This window comes from Dasypus novemcinctus, chromosome 23, assembly GCF_030445035.2.
Source record: "Dasypus novemcinctus isolate mDasNov1 chromosome 23, mDasNov1.1.hap2, whole genome shotgun sequence".
Lineage (NCBI taxonomy): Eukaryota > Metazoa > Chordata > Mammalia > Cingulata > Dasypodidae > Dasypus > Dasypus novemcinctus.
The window spans coordinates 37,856,392-37,883,330 of NC_080695.1; the positions used below are offsets into that span (position 1 = coordinate 37,856,392).

At 45.2% G+C, this 26,939-nt stretch overlaps 1 protein-coding gene across 2 annotated transcripts; it reads left to right on the forward strand.

Moving 5' to 3' along the window:
* Positions 1–10: 10 nt before the first annotated feature.
* On the forward strand, positions 11–21,058 carry EARS2 (glutamyl-tRNA synthetase 2, mitochondrial). 2 transcript variants are annotated; one of them, XM_012523412.4, is made up of 10 exons: positions 45–191; positions 579–744; positions 2,673–2,828; positions 6,027–6,216; positions 9,229–9,701; positions 10,796–10,904; positions 14,374–14,527; positions 14,638–14,768; positions 18,830–18,965; positions 19,825–21,058. In XM_012523412.4, the coding sequence occupies exons 2-10, from the start codon at positions 714–716 to the stop codon at positions 19,906–19,908; spliced, it is 1,464 nt and encodes a 487-aa protein (XP_012378866.1). In that variant the 5' UTR covers positions 45–191; positions 579–713; the 3' UTR covers positions 19,909–21,058. The 2 variants fall into 2 exon arrangements, with proteins under 2 accessions (XP_004453852.1, XP_012378866.1); XM_004453795.4 differs by lacking the exon at positions 579–744 and having other exon boundaries at positions 11–191.
* The last annotated feature ends 5,881 nt before the right edge of the window (positions 21,059–26,939 follow it).

Consider the following 26,939-nt stretch of genomic DNA (forward strand, 5'->3'; position numbering starts at 1 on the left):
AAGTACCCGGCAGTGACGCACGGAGAAGCCCACGTGGGCAATTCCACCGCACATGGCTGCGCTCCTGAAGAGGCTGCTGCGGCTCTGGAGTCCCTCGGTGGCCTTGGGCCGCCCACTAGGGCGCCGCGAGGCCAGCCAGGACTGTAAACCCGGGACTGCGGTGCGAGTGCGGTTCGCTCCCAGTCCCACAGGTAACCTTGGCGGACGTGACGTTGTAGGCCGCGGACCCTCCGTCCCCTCCCCCCGAATGTTCCCGAAAGAATCCCGCCCAAAGGAAGCAGACTCGGGGGGGGGGGGGCGGGAGATGGGGTAGCGTGACCGCCCATTTTACAGAGGTAGAAACTGAAGAGTGCAAGTGCAGATGATTCGCAATGCCAGAATTTTCTTTGTTTCTTGGCTTGTAACGGTTTTTCCAGTACCTCGTGTATCTAATGTGTGTTGAGCACAGACTGTGCCAAGCACTGTTGGAGGCATTGCGGTACATTGGTCATCAAGAACTTTAGGGTCTGTGCTCTCAAGGAGCCTACATTCAAATAGCCTCAACAAGCACTTACAAAAATAAAAATAACATTTGACAGTCGCCGTGTGCCATGCGGAAAATGAAGCAGAGAAGGGGACTGAGAGTTGGGTAGGATACTCAGTGAGGCCTTGCCGAGGAGACAACACTTGATCTGGGAACCTAATGATATGAAGAAGCCAACTGTGTGAAGCCTATGGGAAGAATCTTGGCAGAGGAAGCTGCAGGTACAAAGGCCGTATAGTGAGGGTCAGTGGATCTTAAGCCACAGGAAGTGTGGGAAAGTAGAGAAAGGCCCATTGTATAGCTTTTTGGAAGTCTTGTCCAGGCCGCCACACCAATTCCCTCTATAGTTTACCGAGGCTGTCTTCTGCTTTGCATGCCTCTCATTCTGAACCCAGATCTTTTGTGGCATGATCTGCCATACCAGCTACACAGGGTAACAGGATCCTGGCAGGCAGTATAGTAAACTGCAGTAATTTTCGAGCTTTCCATGGTGAAGGACTGGTTTTTAATGTCCCATTAATTGTGGGATCAATATTTTTATAAAATCAATATAAATGGATTGTGAGAAAAAAAGAATACAAGCCCATTCCTTTTTATTAGAGTCAGCAGATGAAAGTTACCCTTAAATTGCTGTAAGTTTCTAAAAACATACTCTCAATTTCTGTATTAATTGGCTAAGTAGGACTTATATAGAGGCTGGGCACCAAAACCTGGGTGTGCAATTGGGCAAATTACTTAACCTCTCTGAGCCTCAGTTGTACAGTCTGTCAAACAAGGCTTACAATAGTGCCTGCCTAACTGGATTGAGCTAATACAAAAGAGGCCCTTAACAGGTTCTGGCATAAATAGAAAGCATTTAACAGCCTCCATTATTATGATTGTAATTCTCATTTCCTTGCTGATTTGCAGAAAAAGCCTGTGTGAGAAAAATGAAAGAATTATCAAGTAACAAATCATAATAGCTTAAAGTAATTGAGAGTGTGCTTTGGTCAGCATTGAGGCCTCACAGTAACCCCATATTGGTTTTTGGTTTTAATTCCTCTTTCACTGATGAGGAAATTAAGATTCATGAAAGTAAAGTGCTCAGGGGTAGCAACTAGTGAATAAATGGTGGTTACAGAATTTGAAACTGGGTTTATCTGATGTGAGAGGCCTTGCTTTCAGGCACTGCGCCTTGTCTCCTGACTCATGGATTCCTGAGGCCCACCGTCACTGAACCACCACTGTGTTCGCAGTGGCCTTGAAATAACTAGCTCGAGGTCACACATAATCTGCATTGAACCAGGGCCTGCCTGACTCCAGAGGACTTTTCCTTCTTCATGCATGGAAAGGCAGGCAAGCTCATGGGGAGACTTAGAGCCATGGACTTGGCCAGAAAATGAAGGGTGAGGGGGAAATGACACCCCTGCAAAGATGTAACTTCTAAGTTTTCCGTCATCTCTACAGGAATGATGAAAAAGTAAAATCTTATGACTTTTAACTTGGGTGAAGAAATATATAATGGAATCAAATATTACTCTGATTAGTCTTTAAAAATAACACTTTTAAGGTGAAAATATCAAATGGACAGAATTACTTTGAAAAAATCCTTTGTTAGTTACAAATGTGGACTTGTATATAAAAATATGATAACATAGAATAATATGTATAAATAAACATAACAGTTGCGTACAGTGGGTACAAAGGGTATATACATCAACTGTGATTTTACACTACTATTAATTAGTAGCGAATTTGTAGTTAGCTTACGTGACCAGACCATGTCATTGATTTTGCCTAAGTTTAATACATGGGTGATATGGCTTCAGTGAATAATTCGCTACTTCTCCTTTGGGTAAAACTTTGCTTTGAGGAGCTCACTGCTTTCAGCACCATCTTAATGTTAGGGTAGAGTGACTGGTCCAGTTTGGGAGAGTTGGAGCCTTTTACAAAATGATGTGCTCCAAAACCTGGATGGTATTTCACTTCTGGGCTGAGGGGCGAAACGAATCGACCATCCCAGTCCTCTTCTATGGTGGTCTGACTATCTGGATGTTAGACAGGTGTAGCCAGTTCTTGGCTTTGAAATTCACTGGGACACTTGTCTCTTGGCTGAGGCCTGACTACTCCTCTTCCATGTCTTGTCTTAGCTATTCTCTTCTTCCACCAGGTTTCATGCACCTGGGCAGCCTGCGTACTGCCTTGTACAACTACATTTTTGCCAAGAAGCACCAAGGGAGCTTCATCCTGAGGCTGGAGGACACAGATCAGACCCGCCTTGTTCCTGGAGCAGCAGAGAATATTGAGGACATGCTGGAGTGGGCAGGTGAGGCTGACATAGATGAGACCTTCTCTAAGGAAGGAACAGGGAGCAGGAGAAGGAGCTTATAGGTCTTACAGGGCTCAGGATGAAAAATGAGTTCCTGGAGAAATGGGACATTTGTACTTGCCTGAAGTGGCAGGTGTTGCCCAAAAAGATGCTGAAACTCCCTGAAGAAAAGCTCCAAGTCTATTTAGAGATTCCTGTTATCTCAGAATTTCAAGTCTAATCCCTTCTGGGGCCAGGCAAGGAACACAAGCCAGGTGTAAAAAAGAAGTGGAGAGGTAAGGCCTGTGGTGAGAAGAGAAAGGTGGCTGTGCCTCTGAGTTCCACCCTTTGTCCTCATGTGAGAATGCTGGCTTAGCTTGTCAAATCTTCTGGTTTCCCAAGGGGGGGCCAGAAATTCTGATTTTTTTAAATGAATACTTCCCATTGTTAAATCTGGGCTCAAATTTTGTTTTTTAACCATATCGTCAAAGCCAAGAAAAACATGTGCAGCCTATGAAGCCAATCTTCTTGTGGAAAGTTTAACTCAGACTGCCTAAGCAGAAGGAGAATAAGGAGAAGTATGTTAGTGCCCACCTGTGGGTATAGGTATAACTGCAGAAGGTTAAAATCCTACTCTTGAAAAAATCTCATATAAATTACTCAGTAGACTGGGTTTCTAAGGGGCAGAAACCAATTTCATTTCTATTTTCTGTTACCTGAGTTACAGCAGACAGCCAAGGTTAGTTGAATAAAGGAATTCAGTTCATTCAACAGAATCATATACAGTGATCTAGGTACTGTTGGCAGTTGTTGGGATACAGCATTGAACAAGTACCCTGCCCTCAGTAAGTTGGGAAAGACATAAACAAATTGATTAACTTGCAACATAACATTAAGTAGTGATAATACTATGGGAGAAAAGTATAAGGCTGAGAAAAAGGGGTTCCTCTGTTAGATAGGGTGGTCCCTGAGGAGGTAATGGAGCAGAGACTTCAGTGAAGTGAGAAGCCAGCCCTGTGGCTATCTGGGAAAGAAAGTTGGAGGCAGAACAGCAGGTGCAAAGGCCCTTGGAAGAAAAGTGCTGGGCATGTTTGAGGAATAGCAAGGAGGCCAGTGTGGCCCGAGCACAGCAAGCAAAGTGAGTGTGACGGGAGATGTGAATACAGGGAGGTTGCTGGGAGCCAATTCATGGAGTGCTGTGAAAGCCAAGGTCAGAACTTTGATTTCATGGAGTGCCTGCTACCTGTTAGGTAAGCATGAGGTATACAGGTCCTTCGTGATGGTGTGAACAAGGCCTGCAGCCTTTTGGCACTGCTGCTCCTCCCCAGCATTCCAGCGAGGCAGAGGGCAGCTTTTTTTTTTTAAGACATAATTCACTTAATGTAAAATTTAGCATTTTAGAATATATAGCACAGTGACTTTTAGTATATTTACTAGGTCAGGCCACCATCACCACTATCTAATTCCAGAACATTTCTGTCATCCCCAAGAGAACCTCTGTATCAGTGGTTACTCTTCATTCTCCTTCCTACCATCCCCTAGCAACCACTAATGTAGTTTTTATCTCTATGGATTTGTCTATTGTAGACCTTTCATATATAAATGGAATCATATAATATGTGTTTTTTCATGAGTGACTTCTTTCATTTAGCATGATGTTTCCAAGGTTTGTCTACTCTGTAGTGTGTATCAGAACCTCAATTCCTTTTATTGCTGAATTATTTTTCATTCTGTAGATATATAGTGCATTTCCTTTATTTATTCATCAGCTATAGACATGCGGATTTCCACTTTTCAGCTGTTACAACTAGTGCTGCTGTGAATGTTTATGTCCAAGTTGGTGTAAACCTGTGTTTTCAGTTCTTCGGGGGAGTTACTCTTAAGCCCTGAGACACTCCTTTCTAGGACCATATTGACCATATTAAAGAGACTTGATTAAGGTTAGATAAGGAAAGGGACCTCCAAACTTACCTAATCCTACCTACCTTTTCTGACAAATGAAGAAGTGAAGTCCCTGTGGGGTGGAAGATAATGCTAATAAGAATCGTAGCCCAAACTCATGAGCACTTAGCACGTGCCTAAACTAAGAATTGTCTCATTCTTGCCTCAAGATGACCTTCATGAGAAAATTAGTATTCATATCCTTCTTTTACAAATAATAGCCAAAGGTTAGGTGATGCCCAGGGTCTCAGAGTACAGTATGAGCCCTGGGCCTATCTCCTTCAGAGTTTGTGTGAACATCCTGTTCATGTCCTTATCTTCCTAATTCATTTGAAAGCCCTTTGAAGACAGAAACACCCTCTTCCAGTTCTTCTGGGTCCCCTGTGCCCTCTACTGGAAGCTCTTACAGTTAACTCTATCTTGAGTACCTGAAGAAGTTGGACTTTGGGTGGGGGTTTCTATATATTAAATCAGTTTTAATCTAGCATCATATATTGAGACTCTATTACATGTTTGCCATCGAGCTAAGCACTTTGTAAAGACTAATGTGTTTAATTCTCACACTCATAGCATGGTAACTGTTGACTCCACTTTCCAGAGAAGGAAAATGAGGCTTAGAAAGGCTAAAAAAATCTAAAGAGGCAGTACAGTGAGCAGTTAAAGATGTGGAGTCAAGGGGAAGGTAGCCTGGATTTGAATCTCTTTCCCATAACCTTGACCAAATGATGTATTGACCACTTCAGTGCCTCAGTTTCCTCCTCACAGAACGGAGGTGATGCTATCATGTACCTAGGGGGTGGTTTTGACCTGAACCAAAACCACAAAGCATGAAAGCAGCCTGGCAGGCTCTCAGTCTCTTAAATCTTCAGTGTTCCAGGATCTCTGGTCAGAGTTCACAAGTGGCAGAGCCAGGAGTCCAGCCAGGACCTGACAGACTATGCTAGGGACCTCACTGCTTTCTTCTGAGTCAGCGGTTCCCAGGCCTGGGCTGGCATCTCCCTCCCCAGGGGGGCATGGGCTGTGGAGCCCACCCATGCCGCTTTGAATCCTCACTCCACCAAGCTGCATGACCTTGAACAAGTTCCTCAACCTCTACTTTAGTTTTTTCATCTGTTAAATGGAAATTGCAATAGTGTGATCCATGGATTGTTGTGAGGGTTGGGTTAAATGCTTTAATATATATGTGTAAAGCACTTAAGGCTTAAAACAATGCCTGAGAAGGAGAGCTAGATGCCTCATAGCTATTTATGATTCTTTTCCCGGCCTGTGTCCCAGGCATCCCTCCTGACGAGAGCCCCCGCCGGGGAGGTCCTGCTGGCCCGTACCAGCAATCTCAGCGACTTGAGCTGTATGCCCAGGCCACAGACACTCTGCTGAAGACTGGGGCTGCTTACCCCTGTTTCTGCTCACCACAGCGGCTGGGGCTTCTGAAGAAAGAGGCCTTGAGGAATAGCCAGACGCCCCGGTAAGAACTCCAACCTGTCACTGATGTCTCCCCAAAGGCGGATGTGTCTGCTTTCTATTGCTGCATGACAAGTTGCCCTGAAACTTCATGGCTTGAAAAAATACACATTCATTATTTTACAGTTTCTGCAGATTAGGAGTCCAGGTGCATCTTAGCTGTACCTTCTGGTTCATGGTTTCTTTTGAGGCTGCAGTGAAAGTGTCATCAGGGCCTATAACCATCTCAAGACTCAGCTGAGTTGGGGATTGCTGCCAGGCTTCTCTCATGAGAGTGTTGTTAGGCCTCAGTCCTGCTGGCTGTTGTCTAGAGACGTCTTTCCCACATAGGCATCTTCATAGGGCAGCTCACTGGTGGCTCCTGGCTTCCCTCAGACCAAGCAAGAAGGTACCCAGTCTTTCATTGATGTTGTTTGCAACCAGAGTCTTTTTGTAACCTAATCTTGGAAGTGTCAGTCCATCATTTTTTGCCCATATTCTTTTTTTTTTTTTTAAGGTTTGTTTATTCCCCTGCACCCCCCATCATTTGTGCTCGCTGTCTGCTCTCTGTGTCTGCTTGTTTTTTTAGGAGGCTTCAGGAACCAAACCCGGGACCTTCCTTGTGGGAGGGAGATGCACAATCACTTGAGCCACCTCCACTCCCTGCTTGTTGTGTCTCTCGTGTTTCCTCAGCACGTCAGCTCCTTGTCTTACTTGTCTTCTTTAGGAGGTGCCAGGAACCAAACCTGGGACCTCCCATGTGGTAGGTGGGCACCCAACTGCTTGAGCCACATCCACTTCCCTGCCCATATTCTTTTGATAAGGAGCTTGTCACTAGGCCTAGCCCACACTTAAAAGTTTGGGGACAGTGGTCATTGGGAGCCACCTCAGAAGCTCCACACTGCTTCTCGAGTAATGGCATCTAAAGAAATTTTAATTACTTTTTTGAATACTTAAAAATTTCTTGGGTTCAATATTTTAAAAATGCAGAAGGATATATGCTGAAAGATTTCCTTCTGAGCCCTGACTCTGGCCACTCAATTATTCTCACTAGAGACAACCCATGTTAGAATTTTCTTTTGTCTCCTCCAGATACTCAGTGCAGACACTGGCAGATGTGTTTTTTTTTTTTTTTTTTTTTGCTATTCACAATGGTACCACACAGCATACAATTTTGTGCAACTTACCTTTCTTACATACTACCTTGAGAATGCATCCATAAGGTACGTGACTGTTACGTTCCTATGGCATTTCACTGTATGAATATGCCGTAGTTCTTTTTTCTTTTTTAAAAATTTTTGCTGTGGTAACAAATATACAACATAATCCTTCCCATTTTAACCACTTTCAAGTATTACATTCACAATTTTGTGCTACCCTCACCACCATCCATTACCAGAACTTTTCCATCACCCCAAACAGATGTGATAATTTATTCCCCCCTCCCGCCAGCTTCCTCATCTGTCTGCTTGTTATCTTCTTGCTGTTTCTGTTCATTGTCTCTGTTGTTGTATCTGCTTGCTGTCTCTGCTCGTTGTATATGCTCGTCTTCTTTAGCGGGTACTGGGAACTGAACCTGGAACCTCCCATGTGGGAGGTGAGTACCCAACGACTCGAGCCTCATCCTCTCCCTGCTCATAGTGTCAGCTCATTGCATCAGCTCATCCTCTTTGTGAGGCACTGGGAACTGGTCCCATGACCTCCCATGTAGGAGGCAGGTGCCCAACTGCTTGAGCCCCATCCACTCCCCTGTCATAATTTATTAATTAATCTGTCTTTTGGTTCTAATCTTCTGTTATAAAAGAGGGAGCAGTGATGCATAATATTACCGTTTGTCATTTTGCACATGTGCAGTGTGTTTAGCAGATGAATTCCTAATTATAGAATTGCTGGGTCAGTTTGTTGTTTAAATAGAGGCTACCCTCTGGCCCACTACAGTTTGCACTCCTACCAGCAATGGTGTCATCACATTTAAGTTCCAGTTACCTCATGGAACTATTTGGACAAAGGCTTGGATATTTGTAAAAGGTCATGACATTTATTGAAGCATTGTTTTTATTATAAAGACTCTCCTTATCTATTGACAAAAGATAATTTTTAAAAGTTACAATCTATTCCTCTCATGGAATCCATGCAGCCATTTACTGATTGAACACTTAGCTCTGTGCCAGGGATGATGCTCACAGCTTTGTATCTGTATATCAGCACCTGGTCAAAAGTGGCACAGATCAGAGCTGCTCACACTTCAGTGTGCATCCGAGTTACTGGGGATCTTGTTAATCTGCAGATTCTGGCTCAGTGGGTTTGGGTTCTACCTCTTTGACAAGCTTCCAGGTAAGGTTGATGCTGGGCATCCACAGCATGTACACTGATCTTGGCACTCTACAGAAATAGAGAGGGAGTGACTGCAGGACGAAACCAGTAGATTAGAGACATCAGGGCTCTATATTGCCCTCTCATTGGTTCCCCCTCTCAGTTGCAAGTAGCTGCAGCTGCTCCAAGCACTCTACCCCCCAAAGGACAACATCCAAAGAGGAAAGAAGGGAGCAGGTATGAGGAGAGGTACTGATTTTCCTCTCATGGCTCTCTTGCTTGTGCTCCCTCTAGCTGTCTCTGGCTTTCACTCTCTCTCCCCTCTCTCATTTGAAGAGAAAACCTTTCCCAACACCTTAATCCCCCAACCTGCCCACTCCCAAGTGTACTTTTCTTTGATTCTGATCTACTAAATTCCCTGCATGGAGGGATGGACTGGCATGGTTGGCTACACCAGTTGCAATTGGATTAGGGTTTCTGACATTTCCTTGTTAGCAAGGAAGAAGGGGGAATGACTGGCAGCTATGCAGATGTTTAGTGGCTGCCACAGTATACCATTTAGTTTTCCCTCCAAACAACCTTATCCTTATCCCCATTCATGAATGACAAAACAGCTCAGAGAGGTAGATAACTAGTCCCAAGTCACACAGCTACCAGAGGCAAAGTGAATACTCCTGCCTGTCATTCATACTCATCGCCACTGTGCTGCTCTGGATCCCAACAGGTATGACAATCGGTGCCGGAACCTGAGCCAGGAGCAAGTAGCCCAGAGGCTAGCAAAGGACCCCAAGCCTGCTATCCGCTTCCGCCTGAAGGAGGAGGCACCAGCCTTCCAGGACCTGGTATATGGCTGGAATCGGCATGATGTGGCCAGCGTGGAAGGAGACCCCATCATCCTGAAGAGCAGTGGCTTCCCCACATACCACCTGGCCAATGTGGTGGATGACCACCACATGGGCATCAGCCACGTGCTGCGGGGCTGTGAGTGGCTCGCATCCACCCCCAAGCACCTGCTCATCTACCAGGCCCTGGGCTGGCAGCCACCTCAATTTGCCCACCTGCCCCTGCTCCTCAACAGGGATGGCAGCAAGCTGTCCAAGCGGCAGGGGGACATCTTCCTGGAGCAGTTTGCTGCTGCTGGCTTCCTACCGGAAGCCTTGCTTGACATTGTCACCAACTGTGGCTCAGGATTTGCAGGTATCCACCCACCTGGGAGGTCATGGTGGCAGGAGAGTGTAGCAGCGAAGAATGTGGGCTTCGGTTCAGGCAGACCTGGTCATTAGTCCCAGCTTTGCCTTCTGCCAGCCGAATGGTCTTGGGCAAGTTCATTATTTTATCCAGCATATGTTTATTGAGCCAGGCACTGGATTAAGCTACAGTAGTGAACAAGATAGACAAGATCCCTGCCCTTCAGGAGTTTATGGTCTCTGAGTCTAAGTTACCTTACCTGTAAAATGGAGATCTGTTTACCTCATAGGGTTAAGTTTGGATTTACTGAGTTCATGAATATATGGTGCCTATAACACAATAAGCACCAACTAAAGTTAACTGGAAGTATGTTACTACGATGATGCCAAGTAAGTACTCTGACACTACATTAGAACCTAGGAAGGACTCTGGTTTGTTTCAAGCAGAGCTCTCACCCTTGGCCCAGAACTATGAGCCCAGACCTTTAAGAAGCACCAAATAGGCTGACCTGTTTGTGGAGGGAATTCCTGAAAATGTGGCGATAATAGTGTGCTTACCATTTCTTATCTTTAATCCTAAAAACACCCTTGAAAGGTAGCTATTTCTTATCCCCATTCTTTATAATAGAATCACAAGGTTCAGAGAGGTTGAGTAACTTGCCAAAGTCATACAGCTAGTAATGGGCAGAAGAGAGCCTCACTGTAGTCCTTGACCGTGGTGTCTCCCGCCTGTGTTGCACCTCATGAAAAGCAGCTCCTGGCCAGCAGTGCTCAGACCCCATCCGTGACCAATCAAATCAGCGTCTTGGGGCAGAGGGGTGGGTTTATAGCCAGTCAGTTGTCACCAACTGTGGCATTCTTGCAGCTCACATCTGGGAGAGTAGCCTGATTGTTTTCAAACTTTTTTCCTTAGTAACTATTCTTTCTGCAAATGAAAGCTCATTTGGGCCCTTGAAACAGAACAGAGCTAAAAGTGGAATAACTTTACTTTGGTTGAAGTAGAATGGGGAGCCCAGACCTTGCTCACTCAACCTTGCCTGTGTTTGAAAGTAGAAGGAGAGAGGGAGGGAGGGCGCTGAGCGGCTGGGCCTCCCTCACTTGCAGAGAACCAGATGGGCCGGACCCTGCCAGAGCTGATAACACAGTTTGACCTGGCCCGGATTACTTGCCACTCTGCCCTGCTAGACCTGGAGAAGCTCCCAGAATTCAACAGGTGGGTGAGGAACATGGAGACCCATGCTTAGAAAAGGGCTTCTTTCCCATATTAAAGGGTTTGGTGTGGTGATAAGATGATGGACTCGGGAGTCACACACACACTGGATTTTGACTTTGGGCTTTGACATCTCACAGTTGTGTGACTTTGGTAAGTCATCCAACCTCCTCGAGCTTCCAGTTCCTGTGTTCTAAAATGGGGCTAATAACAGTACCTACTGCCTGTGACAATCAAGTTAACAATCAAATTAAATGAAGTGTTGCAGTGAAGTACTTTGCAGGCTGCCTGACATAGAGAGAGCTCAGTAAATGTGAGGTATTGTTTTTCTTGTTACCGTTACATTCTTGGCCCCTCCCTTGCATGGCCAAAGCCCAGGAGGGGCTTCTTCATTTTGGAATCAGCCCACTAGTACAGCCAACTCAGAGGGTGAGCACCAAGTGATGGCATCTGTTTTATGTATCTTGTATTTGATACTGCAAGTAGTGCCTTCACCTAAAAACTTCCCAGTGCAGTCATAAATCATATCTTTGTTGAAATGCCTCAGTCTCAGTGCCTAGCGATAAAACTGGCAGCCAGGTATGCCACGAGGTTGGGCCTTTTGGCTCTCCCTTGAGCACTGCCTTTGGGACAGGCTGTCCTCTGCTCTTTACCTGCCTGAGACAAGGGAAGGCACATTGACGGCAGAAGTTTTAGGGTATCACTTCATTTACTCCTCCCCTCAGACCCAGGTCGGTTGTATTATTTTGCCCTGTTTTACATATAAGAAAATACTGCTGTACAGAGGCAAGTAACAGGCTCAAGTTCCCACATCTGGTCAGTGGTGGCATCTCTTGAATGGGGCGTCACTGCAACTTGTACTTCTGCATTTCTTAACGTAGAGAAACCCATGCCTTTGAGGGCAGTGGAGTCAGGATAGGGGAGATACTTCAAGATCCACTGCAGCTCCCCTTGTCCCAAAGCATTATGGGTAGCCAGAAGGCAGACAGGGGTGGGGCTTTGGCTTGGGGCGAATCAGGGAGGAGTAGAGCACTGGGATGGAGGCCCACTGGGTTAATACAGCCCAAGTATTGTGTTGTCTTAGCCACTGCTGAGGTTGATTCAGTACTGGTATTAAAGATAGCAGCAGTGGTTGTCATAGCAATAGCAGTACTAGGGGTGGTGGAAATAGTACTAGTAATTAGTGTTAATAAGATGTAAGTGCTTACTATGTGCCAGGCCCTGGACCTTAAATGTATTAATCTCAGGCATGACCACTGGGTCTCCTAACTTTTTTCCTTCTGTCTCACATTACTGAGGAGGTCCTAGAAACAGTTTCAATGCCACTTTCATGTGTTTATCTTAACATCTTTTTTTTAAAAAAGTATTATGTATGTTTTCTGGCCAATCTGTGCTTCCAGTAGCTACACCCTCTGACCTGCCTAAGCCCTGCTGGCCTTGCAGTCAGTCCCTCATTTGATCTCCACAATAACCCTGTGACGGAGGCCCTCTCGTCCCCACTTTATGGATAAGGATGCCCAGGTTCTGAATGGTTGTGGAACTTGCTGGCAAACACCTGACAAGCAGGGGTCCTACTTAGGCAGGGCTGTCTGAGTCCAGAGCCCAGGAGATGCCCATCCAAACCTTGCCATTTCCCCTTCTGTGTCAGGGACAAGAGGCCAAACATGTGCAGAATGGTCCTTGCCCGCCCCCCCCCCCCCCCCCCCCCCCCCCCCCCGCCAATGCAGCCTTGCATCTTGTATATTTTTTTCCTCTCTCTTTCTTTCTTGTCCCTCCAATCCTGCCATGGGGGAGATGAGGGGGGCAATCCAGGGGACTGAGGACTGTCAGGCCTGAGGTTAGAATAATTCTGGAAAGAAATTAACTGACAACCCAAATTTTTATTTTTTTATTTTTTTTAGAAAATTTTTTTAAAGTAAGTTATTTATTTATTTCTCTCCCCTCCCCCGCCCTGCCCCAGTTGTCTGTTCTCTGTGTCTTATTCGCTGCGTCTTCTTCTTTGTCCGCTTCTGTTGTTGTCAGCGGCACAGGAATCTGTGTTTCTTTTTGTTGCGTCATCTTGTGTCAGTCCTCCATGTGGACAGTGCCATTCTTGGGCAGGCTGCACTTTCTTTCGCGCTGGGCGGCTCTCCTTATGGGGCGCACTCCTTGTGGTGGGGCTCCCTTACGCGGGGGACACCCCTGTGTGGTACAGCACTCCTTGCGCGCTTCAGCACTGCACATGGACCAGCTCCACATGGGTCAAGGAGGCCGGGGGTTTGAACCGTGGACCTCCAATGTGGTAGATGGATGCCCTAACCACTGGGCCAAGTCCGCTTCCCACCCAAATTTTTAAAACTCTGAGCCCTTAATTCAAAGGGCTCCACCCTCAGGACTGTCCCATGACTGTGAATCTGGGAAACCCATGTTCTCAATATCTCCTCTTTTGTGCCAGGGCCCCAAAATTCAGGCTAGGCTGAGGCAGACACTTTCGGATTCTGCTTTTTTTTTCCCTCCGGTGCCTACAGGCATAGGACAGGCAGCTAGAGTTTCAGTTTCCTGGGCTGCTAGAGCAAATACCATGCAGTATGCTGTCATAAACAATGGGAATTTAATGGCTCATGGTTTGTAGTTAGGAAAAAGTCCAAATCAAGGCATCAGCAAGGCGATGCTTTCTCCCTGCAGACTTTGGCCTTCTGGGGCTGGCAGTTAGCCATCCTTGGTCCTGGGTTCCTCTTTCACATGGCAGGGACATGGTGACCTCTCCTGGCCTCTCCCATCTCCTCTGGATTCTGTTGGTGTTCACCTTCTGGCTTCTTCCTCTGGCTTTCTCTCCCTGTCTGAATTTCATTCTGCTTATAAAGGACTCCAGTAATAAGATTAAGACCCATCCTGGGCCACACCTTAACTGAAGTAACCTCATCAAAAGGTCCTACTTAAAAAGAGTTCACACCCACAGGAATGGGTTAAGTTTAAGAACATGATTTTCTGGGGTACATGTAACTCCAAACCATTACAGGTAGCATGGGGGAGGGCAGTGGCTAGGGCTAGCGACCTTGGAGAGTGGAGGGACTGTAGCACACAGGAGTACTCCATGGGACTCACCTGGGCCACCACCACTCTGCTCTAGCTGAGTGAAGCTGAGGGGAATGAGAACCCTTTGCAGCCAGATCTTCTGATTTGCCATGAAAGCCAGAAATCTCTTTTGGTATATGAACACTTCTAGTTTAAAATGCCAGCTACCATTTTTACAAAAACTGAAAACAAAACATGTCACCAGATGGTTTGGAGCTCTCAGGCTACCTGTTTGTGACCTTGGTTAGATCTCTTTTCTTCTGTAAGTAAGTGTAAAGTAAATTCCGCTCTAAGCCTTTGGGAGGGAGGTCTCACATAATGTGTCACTCTTCAAACCCCCCCCCAGCTCCCCTGGGGAGAAAAGGTTTGGTGGGCTGGGGTTGCCATTGGCAAGGCTGTCCCCGGACCTCTCCCATAGACTGCACCTCCGTCAGCTGGTGAGCAGTGAAGCCCAGAGGCACCAACTGGTGGGGAAGCTGCAAGCCCTGGTGGAGGACACTTTCGGGAGCCACCTGCAAGACAGGGCTGTCCTTGACCCAGCATATACAGAGCGGATCCTCCTGCTGAGACAGGTGTGGGCTTGGGGAGCTCTGGGAGGCCGAGGGAATGCCCCTATTCCTGCCCTGTTCAAGGGGTTTCAGAGCCCATCCCTAGTGCACTCAGTAACTGCCTCTTCCCCCAGGGTCACATTTGCCGCCTGCAGGATCTGGTCTCCCCAGCATATACCTACCTGTGGATTCGCCCTGCTGTGGACCGAGTACAGCTGGGTGCCATCTCCAAAGAGGCGGATATGATTGCCAGAAGGCTGTTGGGGTGAGTGCCCACAGGCTGACCTACAAGTTCTGCACCCTCTCTCCTTTCTCCCTTCCTTAGCCCACTTATTCCAGGGCTGGGCTTTTAGGCTAGAGAAGTTAAGTAATTTATCCAAAATAATACAGCTATTTAGCTTGGGATTCTAACTCAGGCAAGCCAGGTCTAGAGACAGTAAGTCTAATCCTTGTTCTCTACTGCTGCTTCTTGTGTATGTTGTGCTTGGGCAGTGCCTGATACCTAGAAACCTTCACTGTGTTACATAACACTTAGTTTTGAAGCAATAATAATACATGCACATGGCAAAAAATCCAAATGGCACAAGAGAGTTTATAACAAAAATATAAGTTCCCATCTATCCAGGTAGAAAGGCACCCACCCTTAGCAGTTTCCTTTCTAAAGTCTCTGCATATTCAAGGTTATGTATAAATAACTCGTTCTAATTTTTAGGGACATAGTTTAAAAGTCCTTGTTTAATACAAGAAAAGTAATAGTTTGAAATAATTGAAAATTAAAAGTAAGATAAGTTTATATTTGCTGTTCTAATTATTTGTTCATTATAAAGCATGAATCAATAGCTGCTTTCTTTGCAATAGTAAACATGATGGATTCAAAATTTCAAAAAAAAAAAAAAAAAAGTCCTTGTTAATTCTTGTATCCATCTGCCCACTTCCAGAGCCCTTTGTAGGTTTCTGCTCTTCTTCATTCCTTTTATTTTTTTAAGGTTTATTTTATTTATTTCTCTCCCTTTCCCCCCCTTTGTCTGCTCTCTATGTCCATTTGCTGTGTGTTCTTCTGTGTCCACTTGCATTATCCAGTGGCACTGGGAAACCGTCTCTTTTTTATTGCGTCATCTTACTGCGTCAGCTCTCCGTGTATGCGGCACCACTCCTGGGTAGGCTGCCCTTCTTTCAGGCAGAGCAGCTCTCCTTGCAGGGTGCACTCCTTGTATGTGGGGCGACTTTAACGTGGGGGCACCCCTGCATGGCACGGAACTCCTTGCACACAGCAGCACTGCACATGGGCCAGCTTACCACATGGGTCAGGAGGCCCTGGGGATCGAACCATGGGCCCTCCATGTGGTAGACAGACGTTCTGTCAATTGAACCACATCCACTTCCCTTTGTTCCTTTTAAATGGATATAAACAATGTATCTAAACAGTATACTTTTTTTCCACTTTTTTAAAAAATTAAAGTTATAGATCATAAGGAATGTTACATTAAAAAATATAAAAAAACAAAAAACATAAGAGGTTTCCATATAACCCACTCCACACCCCCACTGCATCATTTTTGTAAATTGTATTTTTTTTTAAGATACATACATCACAAAAAAAGTGTTACATTAAAAAATATAAAAGGTTCCCGTATACCCGCACCCCCCCACCTCACTCCTCCCACACCAACAACCTCCCTCATCATTGTGGCACACTCATCGCACTCAGTGAACACATTTTGGGGCACTGCTGCACTACACAGATAATAGTTTACCCTGTAGTTCACACTCTCCCCCAGTACATTCAGTGGGTTATGGCAAGATATATAAAGTCCAACATCTAACCCTGCAATATCATTAAGGACAACTTAAAAACCCAAAAATGCCCCCACATCACATCTCTTCTACCCTCTCCCTGCCCTCAGCAACTACTGTGGCCACTTTCTCCCCCTTGATGCTAAAATTTCTTCTATTACTGGTCACAATAGTTTTATAGTAGAATATCAGTAAGCCCACTCTAGTCCATATTTTATTCCTCCATTCTGTGGACCCTGGGGTGGCGATGTCCCCTCCACCTCTAGATCAAGAGGGGGCTTAGATCCCACGTGGCTGATGGATGCAATTCCTCTGCTTGCCATTGTAGGCACTCTTGATTCCCTGGTGTGGCGGTTGACTGTCTTCACCTCCCTGTTAGCTGACCTGGGTAAGACCAACGAACCAGAGAGTAGGAGTCGCCACTCTGCTGAGGCTCAGGCCCAGCTGGCACATGGGCAGTCCAAAGATTCAAGTCTCTTGAGTACGGCCCATCCCTAGCACCAACCACAGGTTCAGTAAAAGTGACAGAAGAGTCATGTGTAGAAAAGTCACTTCTGATTCCAGCCCCAGCACACTCAGGAGTACAAATTCCAAAGTAGGGCCCTCTGACATGGCCCAGAGCTCCAAATCCATCTGCCATGACTATAAACCCTGTGGATCTTTGTAGCCTTCAGAAGAACCTACGGTTGTATCTACTTTGGCTTTTTCTGGGGTAAACAGTTTACTTTTAGATCTGCCCCATACTTAGCAAGCATCCTCTTTCTCTTCTACAGCTAGACTTATTACCTTGGATCACTTTACCATCATTGAATTCATCCCCTCCCAATTGATGTTTGGGTTGTTTCCAAATTTTGCATTAAAACAGTTACTGCAATGATAACCTTGTGTAAACATCATTAAGCAGGTCTGTAGTACCTCTGTTGAATAAAATGCTTAAGAGCTATTACCATAACACTCTTTTAATTTAGGATTTTTCACAATAGGGGCTATTAGCTCTAATTCACCAGCTCCCAGTGCATTAACACCCAGTCCCTGCCATGGGATTAGATTTCCAAGACTCTCTGGGGCTCCCACTCAAGTCAGGAAAGCTGACACCCAAATGTTCAGAAGCTGCCAGGTCTCTCAGAGTTCCTTCTGTGCCTGTGCCTGTGCCAAGCTCGGGGCCAGCCCTAACATGTCCCAAGCTGCCACTGTTGGCTGCCGAGGGCCTGTCACTCTTTCACTAGCTCTTCAGCAGCCTGATTTCCACAACAACACTGAGGAGACTGTTTTTTCCCAGATGACGTTTTTATATTTTCAGAACTTCATCTCCTTATTTAGTAAATAACTGTAATCATGCAGCCCAATTAATGATTCATTAAGAATGGTTATTTTTGTCTTAAATTGAGGTTCAATTGCTTAACTACTGTACTTAAGTACTGCACTAAAAGCCTATTTGTTCAAATCACTTATGAACCCAGCTTCCTAAGCTTGAGAGCACTCCACTCACACTCAGTTGATCTTTGGAATGGAGGCATTGGTACTCCACCACAAGCAGACAGTGTCAGAATTAGCATTGTGAATCACGCACCAGTGGAAATCTCTGGCCTCAGGCCCTTTTCGGTATCTGCAATTTGGAATGTCCAGTAGTAATTTAGGGGAACTGGAAAGTTGCAGCAGAATCATGCTTATCTCTACCCCCTCTCGTCTCTTTGCTCTAACTCAGAATCAAGGCTGGGGCAATTTTTTGCTGGTCCAGCTCTAACTGAATTAGGCAGTTTCTCTTGAAACTCAAACTTGCAAGTTCTCAGCCAGACTGCCAAGAAGGTGAGGGATAGTTGCTAGCCATAGGACTTTATATGCTTAGAGGCTTCAGCTTTTCAACTCTCCCCAGATTAGCCAGCAGGCTTGTGGCAGGGCTGTTACTGAATTTCTTTCTTCCTGCTACAACCCTGGAGAAGTCCCCTCATCTCTGCCATCTTGAAGCTGTGCTTCAGATAATTTCCCAGAGGACCCCATTCTTCCATCCAATGTCTAATCCATTCCTAAGATCTTTTTAGATCCCTCGTGCAGTGCCTCTGAGCTCTAGATGTAATAAATAATAGCTAATTTTTTAAACCCTCTTATCAAAATATAAAATCTGATACTTTTGAGTACTTGCTGTGTGTTCAGGCACTGCAGTTAGCACTTAGCAAATTTTACCTTAACATCATACCCTATGAGGTGTAGCACCATTATTATCCCCACTTGGCAGATGAGAAAACTGAGATAGCAAACTGAGTCGGTCCTCTTACTCCAGTACCCTCTTCCCCATATTAGGCCCCCTTGCTTGAATTATCTTTTTGTATGTGGTCCCTTCATTGTTTTTCTTTCCTAACAGGAAGGTCCTTTCTTGGATGGGGAAGGGAAGTGGTAGTTATCCCCTCCCCTCACCAGGCCTTAACCTTGGTTTTGCAGCTTATCTTGTGGCTGAGCAATAATCTTCTGAAGTTCTCCCTCCCACCAACTCATCATTGGCCTATGCAGGTCCCTTAATCACTGGTTCTTTTCTAGGCTTTTAGAAAGACTTGGTATGACCTTATCACAGGATGTGCTGAATGATGAACTGAAGAAGCTGTCAGAAGGCCTGGAAGGCACCAAGTACAGTCATATGATGAAATTCCTCCGTTTGGCCCTCAGTGGACAGCTGGTGAGCAGGCAGATGGGCCAGACTGTAAACCCAAAGTCCCTCCTTTCTTCCAGTCAGCTAACATTACTAACCTCAGTTCTGAGCATACAGAGGTGAATGATGCATGACCCCACCCTCATTCATTCATTCAGTAGATACTAATTCTTGGGTGTCTACTTTGTGCAGGCACCGAATACTGCATATACTGCAGTGGATATAGTAGTGAGTGAAAAACATGGGGTTCCCCTGCCTTCATGGGGTTTGCGTTCAATTGGGGTAACAGACAAACAGTTTGGTTAATATGGGGAAAACAGGATCCTGGGACTCAAATATCTCCACAAAAATTAAAGACCTGTGAAATTCAAGCTCTACTCCTTGGAATGTGGGCAGCAGGGGCAGAATTAGTCTGAGGCATAACTTTTGCAGGCTGAGGCTGAGTGTTAGTTTGCTGGGCAGTTTAGTACAATAAGGTAAGATTTTTTTGTTGTTCGTTTGGGGTTTTTTTGTTTTTTTTTTTCAGGAAGTTTTAATTAGTTTTTCAAGATCACAAAGCAAACAAGCTGCATAACCAAAATTCAATCCTGGGAATTCCGTTTGGTTTTGTTTTAATTTATTGTGGTAACATATACCCAACATAAAATTTCCCATTTTAACCACTTTCAAGTGTACGATTCAGTGAATCACATACCATCATTACCATCCATTACCAAAACTTTTCCATCACCCCAAACAGAAACTACCAAATAAGTCTTAACTCCCCATTCCCCACTCACCTCTTCCCCTGGTAACTTGTATTCTAATTTCTGGCTATGAATTTGCATATTCTAATTATTTCATATATGTGAGATCATACAATACTATTTTCTCTTTTTGTTCTTAGCAAGGACCTGCTGTGGCTGAGATGATAGTATCCTTGGGACCAAAGGAAGTAAGGGAACGAATACAGATGGTACTTTGCAGCTAGCGAGATGTGCAGGACAGTGGAGATGGTCCTAGAATTTATGCACTTGGAACCTGCCTTTGGAGAAGAGAAGAAGATAGACATGAGTCAGTCAGGAAGCTTGTGGGACTAAAAATGGAAACAAAATTCTTGAGTGCACACAAATGGCATTTCTGGCTGCACAGCAGGCCCATCCTCATCAGTCAGGGAAGTCCAGCCCCACCTTCTCTTCTTGATTCTGGAGGGTAAGAGCTGGTGTATGTTTTTTGGCATCACATTCACAGGAAAGTCAACGTCACAGAAAATTCATGTGCCCAGAATGCTCAGCAGCTGCCTGGACTCGTCGATCCCAATTCTCAGGCCCAGTTTGGATTTAGAGCAGCAGAGGGTGATTGATACAACAAGGCTGAATGAGATGGAAGCCTTTCTCAGTAGGTTGCATGGGAAAGAGTCCCTCATCTTGCCAAGGGTGAAGCTTGTGTTTTATATGACTTCCAGTCTTGGGACCTGGGACAGCCTGCTCTCCTTTCTCTGAAGGCTGTCTTTTTCTCTTTTCTAGTTCTCCAGACCTGGTCCTTGGTCTGGACACCATCACCCTACCTATTCTACATTGTTTTCTTCATCTCTACCTCCTCCTTCCACACATGACCTGTAAGTCATAGTCTGAGAGTTTCTGAAATGAGATGTTCTTTTTGGGGTCTTTGGTGAATAGGAATAGCTAAAGTGAAAAGAGGATATGACTGGGTACAAAGAACCTTTCAAGGCTTCCAGATTTCCCTGCATGGCAGCCAACCTCCAGGTGCCACCTCCTGGTATTCACACCCTTCCTGTCCACATTGAATAGAGCCTACTTGTGTATTAATAACCAGTAGGCTACCCAGGAAATGACAGCTTGACTTCTGAGGCAAGGTTATAAATACATTGCACCTTCCATCTTATTCTCGGATCGTTTCTTTGGGGAGAGCCAGCTTCCAGCTCTTGAAGACTCTCAAACAGCCCTATGGGGAGCACTACAAGACAAGGAACTGAGGCCTCCTCCCAGCAGCCATTTCAGTGAATGATTATGGAAGCAGAGCCTTCAACCCTGCTGAGGCCTTCAGATGCCTCAGGAGAGACCTGCTTCCGAATTCCAGACATTCACAAATTGTGAGCTAATAAATGTTTATTGTTTAAAGCCTGTTGGTTTGGAGGTAATTTGTTACTCAGCATAGATAACCAATATTCTCTTTTTGCCCAGGAGAATAGGGAGAAGGGATTAAAGAGTGTTGAACCTCATAGAATATTAGACTTTGCTCAAAAAGTACTTCAGGTAAGGTTCTTTGGTTATAAACAATAGAAATTAACTCTGTCTATGACTCTGGGAGAGTCATAAAATCTCTGGAAAGCCAAAGAACCAGGTCCTGGAAAAGGTAGGAACCAGGGAAGCTCTGGTTATCCAGGCAGCAAAAGCTAATGGCCAGTCTTGTCTGAGTTCTTCAGTGGGCACCCATGAACTCCAACTGATTTTTGTCAGTGTTGTTTGTTTTCTCTGTTTATGTTTTTCCCTTCAGTTTTGAATGACTGGTAAAGATTCACATTCTAAGGACAGAGTGTCTGATTGGGCTAGCTGAGGTCATGTTAGCATTCCTTAGCAGGAATAGGTAGTTCTACAGGGATTATATCCAATGCAGGAAAAATTGTGCCCAAGAAGAGCCAAGGGCTTCTTCCAGAAGAAGAGGTACAGAACTATTGTCTATTTTTCCAGGCAACAGGTATCAACCATGGAAAGGGACACAGGAATAATAACAATACTTGTGATTTATTATGCTGGTAAACACTTTAATCCATCATCTCACTAAATCTTCACAATCCTCTGAGAGCTATTTCTATTATGCCTCTGAGATAGACAAACTGAGGCTCAGAAAAGCTAAGTAGTTTTTCCCAGGTTATATAGTATGAGGCAGAGGCAGGATTTAAACTCAGGACTATGGCAACCCAGAGTCCAAGCTTGGCTCTTTTCTACTGTCACCAGAGCCTCTGCTGCTAAGATATCAAGAATGGTTATGAAGGGGGAGGAGTGGGGTATATGGGAGACCTATATATATATTTTTTTTTCTTTTTAAGATTCATCCCCTCCCCACGACGTTTTTTGTGTGTTTTTTTTACAGATTCATTTTTTATTTATTTCTCTCCCCTTCTTCCCCCACCAGTTGTCTGTTCTCTGTGTCCATTTGCTGGGTGTTCTTTGTCGGCTTCTGTTGTCAGCGGACAGGAATCTGTGTCTCTGTTGCGTCATCTTGCTGCGTCAGCTCTCCGAGTGCGGCACCATTCTTGAGCAGGCTGCACTTTCTTTCACACTGGGCGGCTCTCCTTACGGGGCATGCCTCTTGCCCGTGGGGCTCCCCTACACAGGGGACACCCCCGTGTGGCACGGCACTCCTTGTGTGCGTCAGCACTGTGCATGGGCCAGCTCCACACGGGTTAAGGAGACCCGGGGTTTGAATCAGGGGCCTCCCATGTGGTAGGCAGACCCCCTATCCACTAGGCCAAGTCCGCTTCCCTCCCCCCCATCCTGTTTTGCGCTCGCTGTCTGCTCTCTGTGTCTGTTCACTGTGTGCTCGTTGTCTTTTTAGGAGGCACCAGGAGCCGAACCCAGGATCTCCCATGTGGGAGGGAGGCACCCAATGGCTTGAGCCGCCTTCACTCCCAGTCCCCTATATTTTTTATGTAACTTTTTCTATAGTCTGAAACTTCTTTAAAAATAAGTTTAAAAAAAGGGAAATCAAACCAGAAAAAAATAACAATCAGAAAATATAAATCTATAAACTGAAAATTAAGGGGGGAAACTTGTAAATAATCTTGGTACAAATAAAAAATGTACTCTGAAAAATAATATATTTGAATATATTACATAAAATTGCCAAAGTCACAAACCTAACCAATATTCCCAGGAAATTTCTAGGCCTTATATTGTGAGAAATACTTACGTTAATTAAAATAAATAATTAAATGATAGAAACCATATCTTTAGAAACTAAAAGAAATAAAACATCATTTGAAGAAAGACATTAGAGGGAAGTAATAGGAACAAAATATAAATCATTTGTTTCTTTTTTTTTAAAAATATTTATTATTATTATTTTTAATTACATTAAAAAATATATATGAGGTCCCATTCAACCCCACCGCCCCCGCCCCCCACTCCCCCCACAGCAACACTCTCTCCCATCATCGTGATACATCCATTGCACCTGGTAAGTTCATCTCTGAGCATCACTGCACCCCATAGTCAATGGTCCACATCATAGCCCAGACTCTCTCACGTTCCATCCAGTGGGCCCTGGGGGGATCTACAGTGTCCCGTAATTGTCCGTGAAGCACTATCCAGGACAACTCCACGTCCCGAAAACACCTCCACATCTCATCTCTTCCTCCTGTTCCCCACACCCAGCAGCCCCCATGGCTACCGTTCCCACACCCATTCCACATTTTCTCTGTGGACATTGGATTGGTTGTGTCCATTGCACACCTATGTCAAGTGAGGGCTTAGATTGCACATGGGTACTGGATGCACTCCTCCCGCTTCTAGTTGTAGACACTCTAGGCTCCATGTTGTGGTGGTTGACCTTCTTCAACTCCATGTTAGCTGAGTGGAGTAAGTCCAATAAGTCAAATAAATCATTTGTAAATGGATAAAATAGAAGAAATATGCATGATCAAGATCAACATGCCAAGTGGTATTTTCTACAATGAGGATAATGTTCTGTATCTCCACAGTCCATTACAGAAGCCACTAGCCATATGTGACTATGGGGACTTAAAATTTGTTTAGGAAGAATAACTAAAAGGATAAAATATGACATATATAAGCCTGAAGAAAAAATGGCTAAAGTAAGCACTGCCTTTACAGTAACAACATTTAATGTTAATGGATTAAACTCTGCAAAAAAAAAAAAAAATGGTTACAGGAGGCTCCGTGGCTGGCAGTCAGGGAATGGGAACGTTTTAACAGAGCGGATGATATTTATTGGTAAGTTGATGAAGCTCCTGCCTCTTCCTCTGTTGGAAGAAGCTGTCTAGAAAGCAGCATGCATATATTGAATTGGAGATTTTGCTTGGGACCAGTAGGAGTGTAGGAAGAGACTTCACATATTTTAAATAACCTCAAGTCCACTCCCAGTGTTTTTTTGAGAGTCAGTAAAGCACAGTGGTAAAGAGCAAGAAACCCATTCATACTAACCTAAACCAAGAAAAGAATTTATTGAACTCTGACAGACTCTTAGCTGGACCTCAGAGACTAGCATCTGTACCTGGAAACCTATTAGGACCCAAAGCTGCCACTCTCTGTCTCTGAAATTGCAGTTTCTCACATCTACCTTTGCTGTCTATTGACGTCTGGTTATGTAGCGTGGCTTTTTCTCCATCTCTGCACTTGACCAACAACTACCTCAGGCCTAGGGCTGAATCATTTCTCTTCTAAATCACCATATAACTACTATCAGTGCAAATCAAGTTCAAATTCCCAGGATAGAATCTGGCCTGTTTTGGGTCAGGTGTCCACCCCTGGTCCAATCAACAGTGGCTAGTAATACAGTCACGTAATACGAACACGGCTGCAGTTGGCCCAATCTAGTGAGCGGGGAGAGCAGTTCCTCTCCTCAGTGTTTTTGTCTGATGGTGGTAACAGAGTGTGCTTTCCAGAAAACTATAGTCGAATCTGGAATCCCATTTAGATTGCCTTTAATGCTGCTACATTTTTTTCTTCGTAATACTACTATGTAAAATTAAATGGTGTACTTGCACATATTTACTATTTATCTTACTCAAAAGAATGTGATAAGATTAAGGCAGGCAGAAAGTTTCTTATTGGTTAAAACCATAGCACCTGGCACATTACCTATAATAGGGAATCTGTAAAGAGCTCCTGAAAAACTATTTGAGGGCTTCACCAGTCTTCCTAAGGGGCTTCTCTTAGCCCGTTGATAGTCAAATCAGTTTCTTCTGAAGTGTCGATCAGCAGCTGGTCTAGTCTAACTCTGCCAGATTCCAACAGTTTCCCCGGCATCACTCAGATTCACTCTGGGAAATCTTACCTCTTTTGCAAGATTTACACTGAAGCCAGCTCTCTGGGAGAGAATGACCTTTGCAAAGATTTTGAAGTGAAGTGGTTCGAAGTAGAGGGATATTTTAGTGGGGACTAAAATTTAACGTTGTCTATTCATCGTTTAATATTTTTGTCTTGTGGTGACTTTTCTTTCTTTTTCCTATCTTCCCCGGGACCAGGATGATGAATTCTTGGAAAATGAGGACTCTGCATAATAGGAAGATCCAGAGAGGGAAGCTTTTGATTCCCACTCCGGAGAGTCAGCAGGCTTCACAGACAAAACAACCTTGAAACTGGGTTCTGAGAGATGAGTTGGAGTTTACCACATAGACAGGTTTGAAGGGTATTCCAAGCAGCAGGATAAAAAAGAGAACTTCACAAAGCTGGGCATGGCTGGAGTGAAGGGTTGGAGCTGAGGCAGTGGTAGAAGACAAGGCTGAGAAATGAGCAGAGGCCAGATCATCCAAAAAGCTGTTCTTTGCCAGGTTTGAATATCAGAACGCCAAGTGATAGAAGTAACAAAATCCAGATTCAAAGTGGCTTATACAAGGAGATTTATTATCCCAAGGGTAAGGCAGACTCCAGGGTTAATTAGGTGCCTGCGGCCTCAGTGAGAACCCAGAGCCTCTCCATTTCTCTGCTCCACTGGGCGCAGCATCTGCAACAATCTTGGGTTCATTCTCCCTGACTCCCAAGGGGCTGCCCAAGGCACTCAGGCTCTCAGCACTTCCTCCTCCATATCTAGTGGGAGAGAGTGTGGCTCCCTCGTGCGCGCAAGAAAACTTGTCACACTGCAGACTTCCCTTTTCTTGAACCCATTACTGTGTCATGGCAAGGGAAGCAGGAGTTCCTACAGATAAGTCAGGGTCACTCCTGGAGCTAGAGGTGGGAACAGTCAGCTCTTCTCTGAGATATATGGCCAGGTTAGGGAGTGGTGGATACCAGAATAAGATAGAGGTTCAAGAGGAGAAGACAAGGAGTTGGGTCTTCCTAAGGTGGAAGGTGTGGAGCCATGGAAACGCTTTAAGCAGGGAAGTGACAGGATCAGATTCATGTTTTCTCGAAAGCTTATTCTGGCAGCCGTGCTAAAGAAAGATTAGAGCAAGACTGGGCCACAGAAGGGGTTGATGATCATGGATAGGATGAGAAAATGAGATCCCAGGGAGGTCATGGCCATGATAAAGCAGTGTTTGCTCAGCATGGCCTATCATTCTAGTGCACTTCACTAATTCCTGCTCCACTCATCCCTCTTGGTCTCTGTCTCCAGCCACCCTGGCCTTCTTGATGTCCTTGGATATATCATCTTCTTTTCTGCCTTCATCTAGTCCTCTAACTGGAATACTCTTGTCCATCCCTCTCTCCCCTCCTTTGCCATCTTTATCTTCAGCTCCTCAGAAAAACCTCTGGGCTCCTGTCCCTCTCCTTATGTCAGCACCCTGTTCTCTTCCATAGCACACGATTGTAACTTACTTGGTAAAAATCATGTGAGTCTTTAGTTACTTGTTAGTGCCAAAAATTATAAAATCCATGAGTACAGGCACTTCATTTTTCTGGTTCACTGATGTCCCCCCAGCGCTGAGAATGGTACCTGCCCATAGGGTAGCTGGTGCGTAATATTTATTGAGGGAAGCGGGCTTGGCCCAGTAGTTAGGGCATCCATCTACTACATGGGAGGTCCGTGGTTCAAACCCCGGGCCTCCTTGACCCGTATGGAGCTGGGCCACGAGCGGTGCTGATGCACGCAAGGAGTGCCATGCCACGCAGGGGTGTCCCCTGCGTAGAGGAGCCCCACATGCAAGGAGTGTGCCCCTAAGGAGAGCGGCCCAGCAGGATAGAAAGTGCAGCCTGCCCAGGAATGGCACCACACACACGGAGAGCTGACACAGCAAGATGATGGAACAAAAAGAAGCACAGATTTCCCGTGCCGCTGACAACAGAAGCGGACAAAGAAGACGCCGCAGCAAATAGACAC

What these genes read in the sequence shown, in the direction of transcription:
- EARS2 (XM_004453795.4), top strand. Translation starts at nt 53, where the DNA reads ATGGCTGCGCTCCTGAAGAGGCTGCTGCGGCTCTGGAGTCCCTCGGTG. An exon ending in GTTCGCTCCCAGTCCCACAG is followed by an intron (nt 192 to 2,672) that starts GTAACCTTGGCG and finishes TTCTTCCACCAG; the next exon opens with GTTTCATGCACCTGGGCAGC. An exon ending in TGGCCCTCAGTGGACAGCTG is followed by an intron (nt 18,966 to 19,824) that starts GTGAGCAGGCAG and finishes TTTTGTTCTTAG; the next exon opens with CAAGGACCTGCTGTGGCTGA.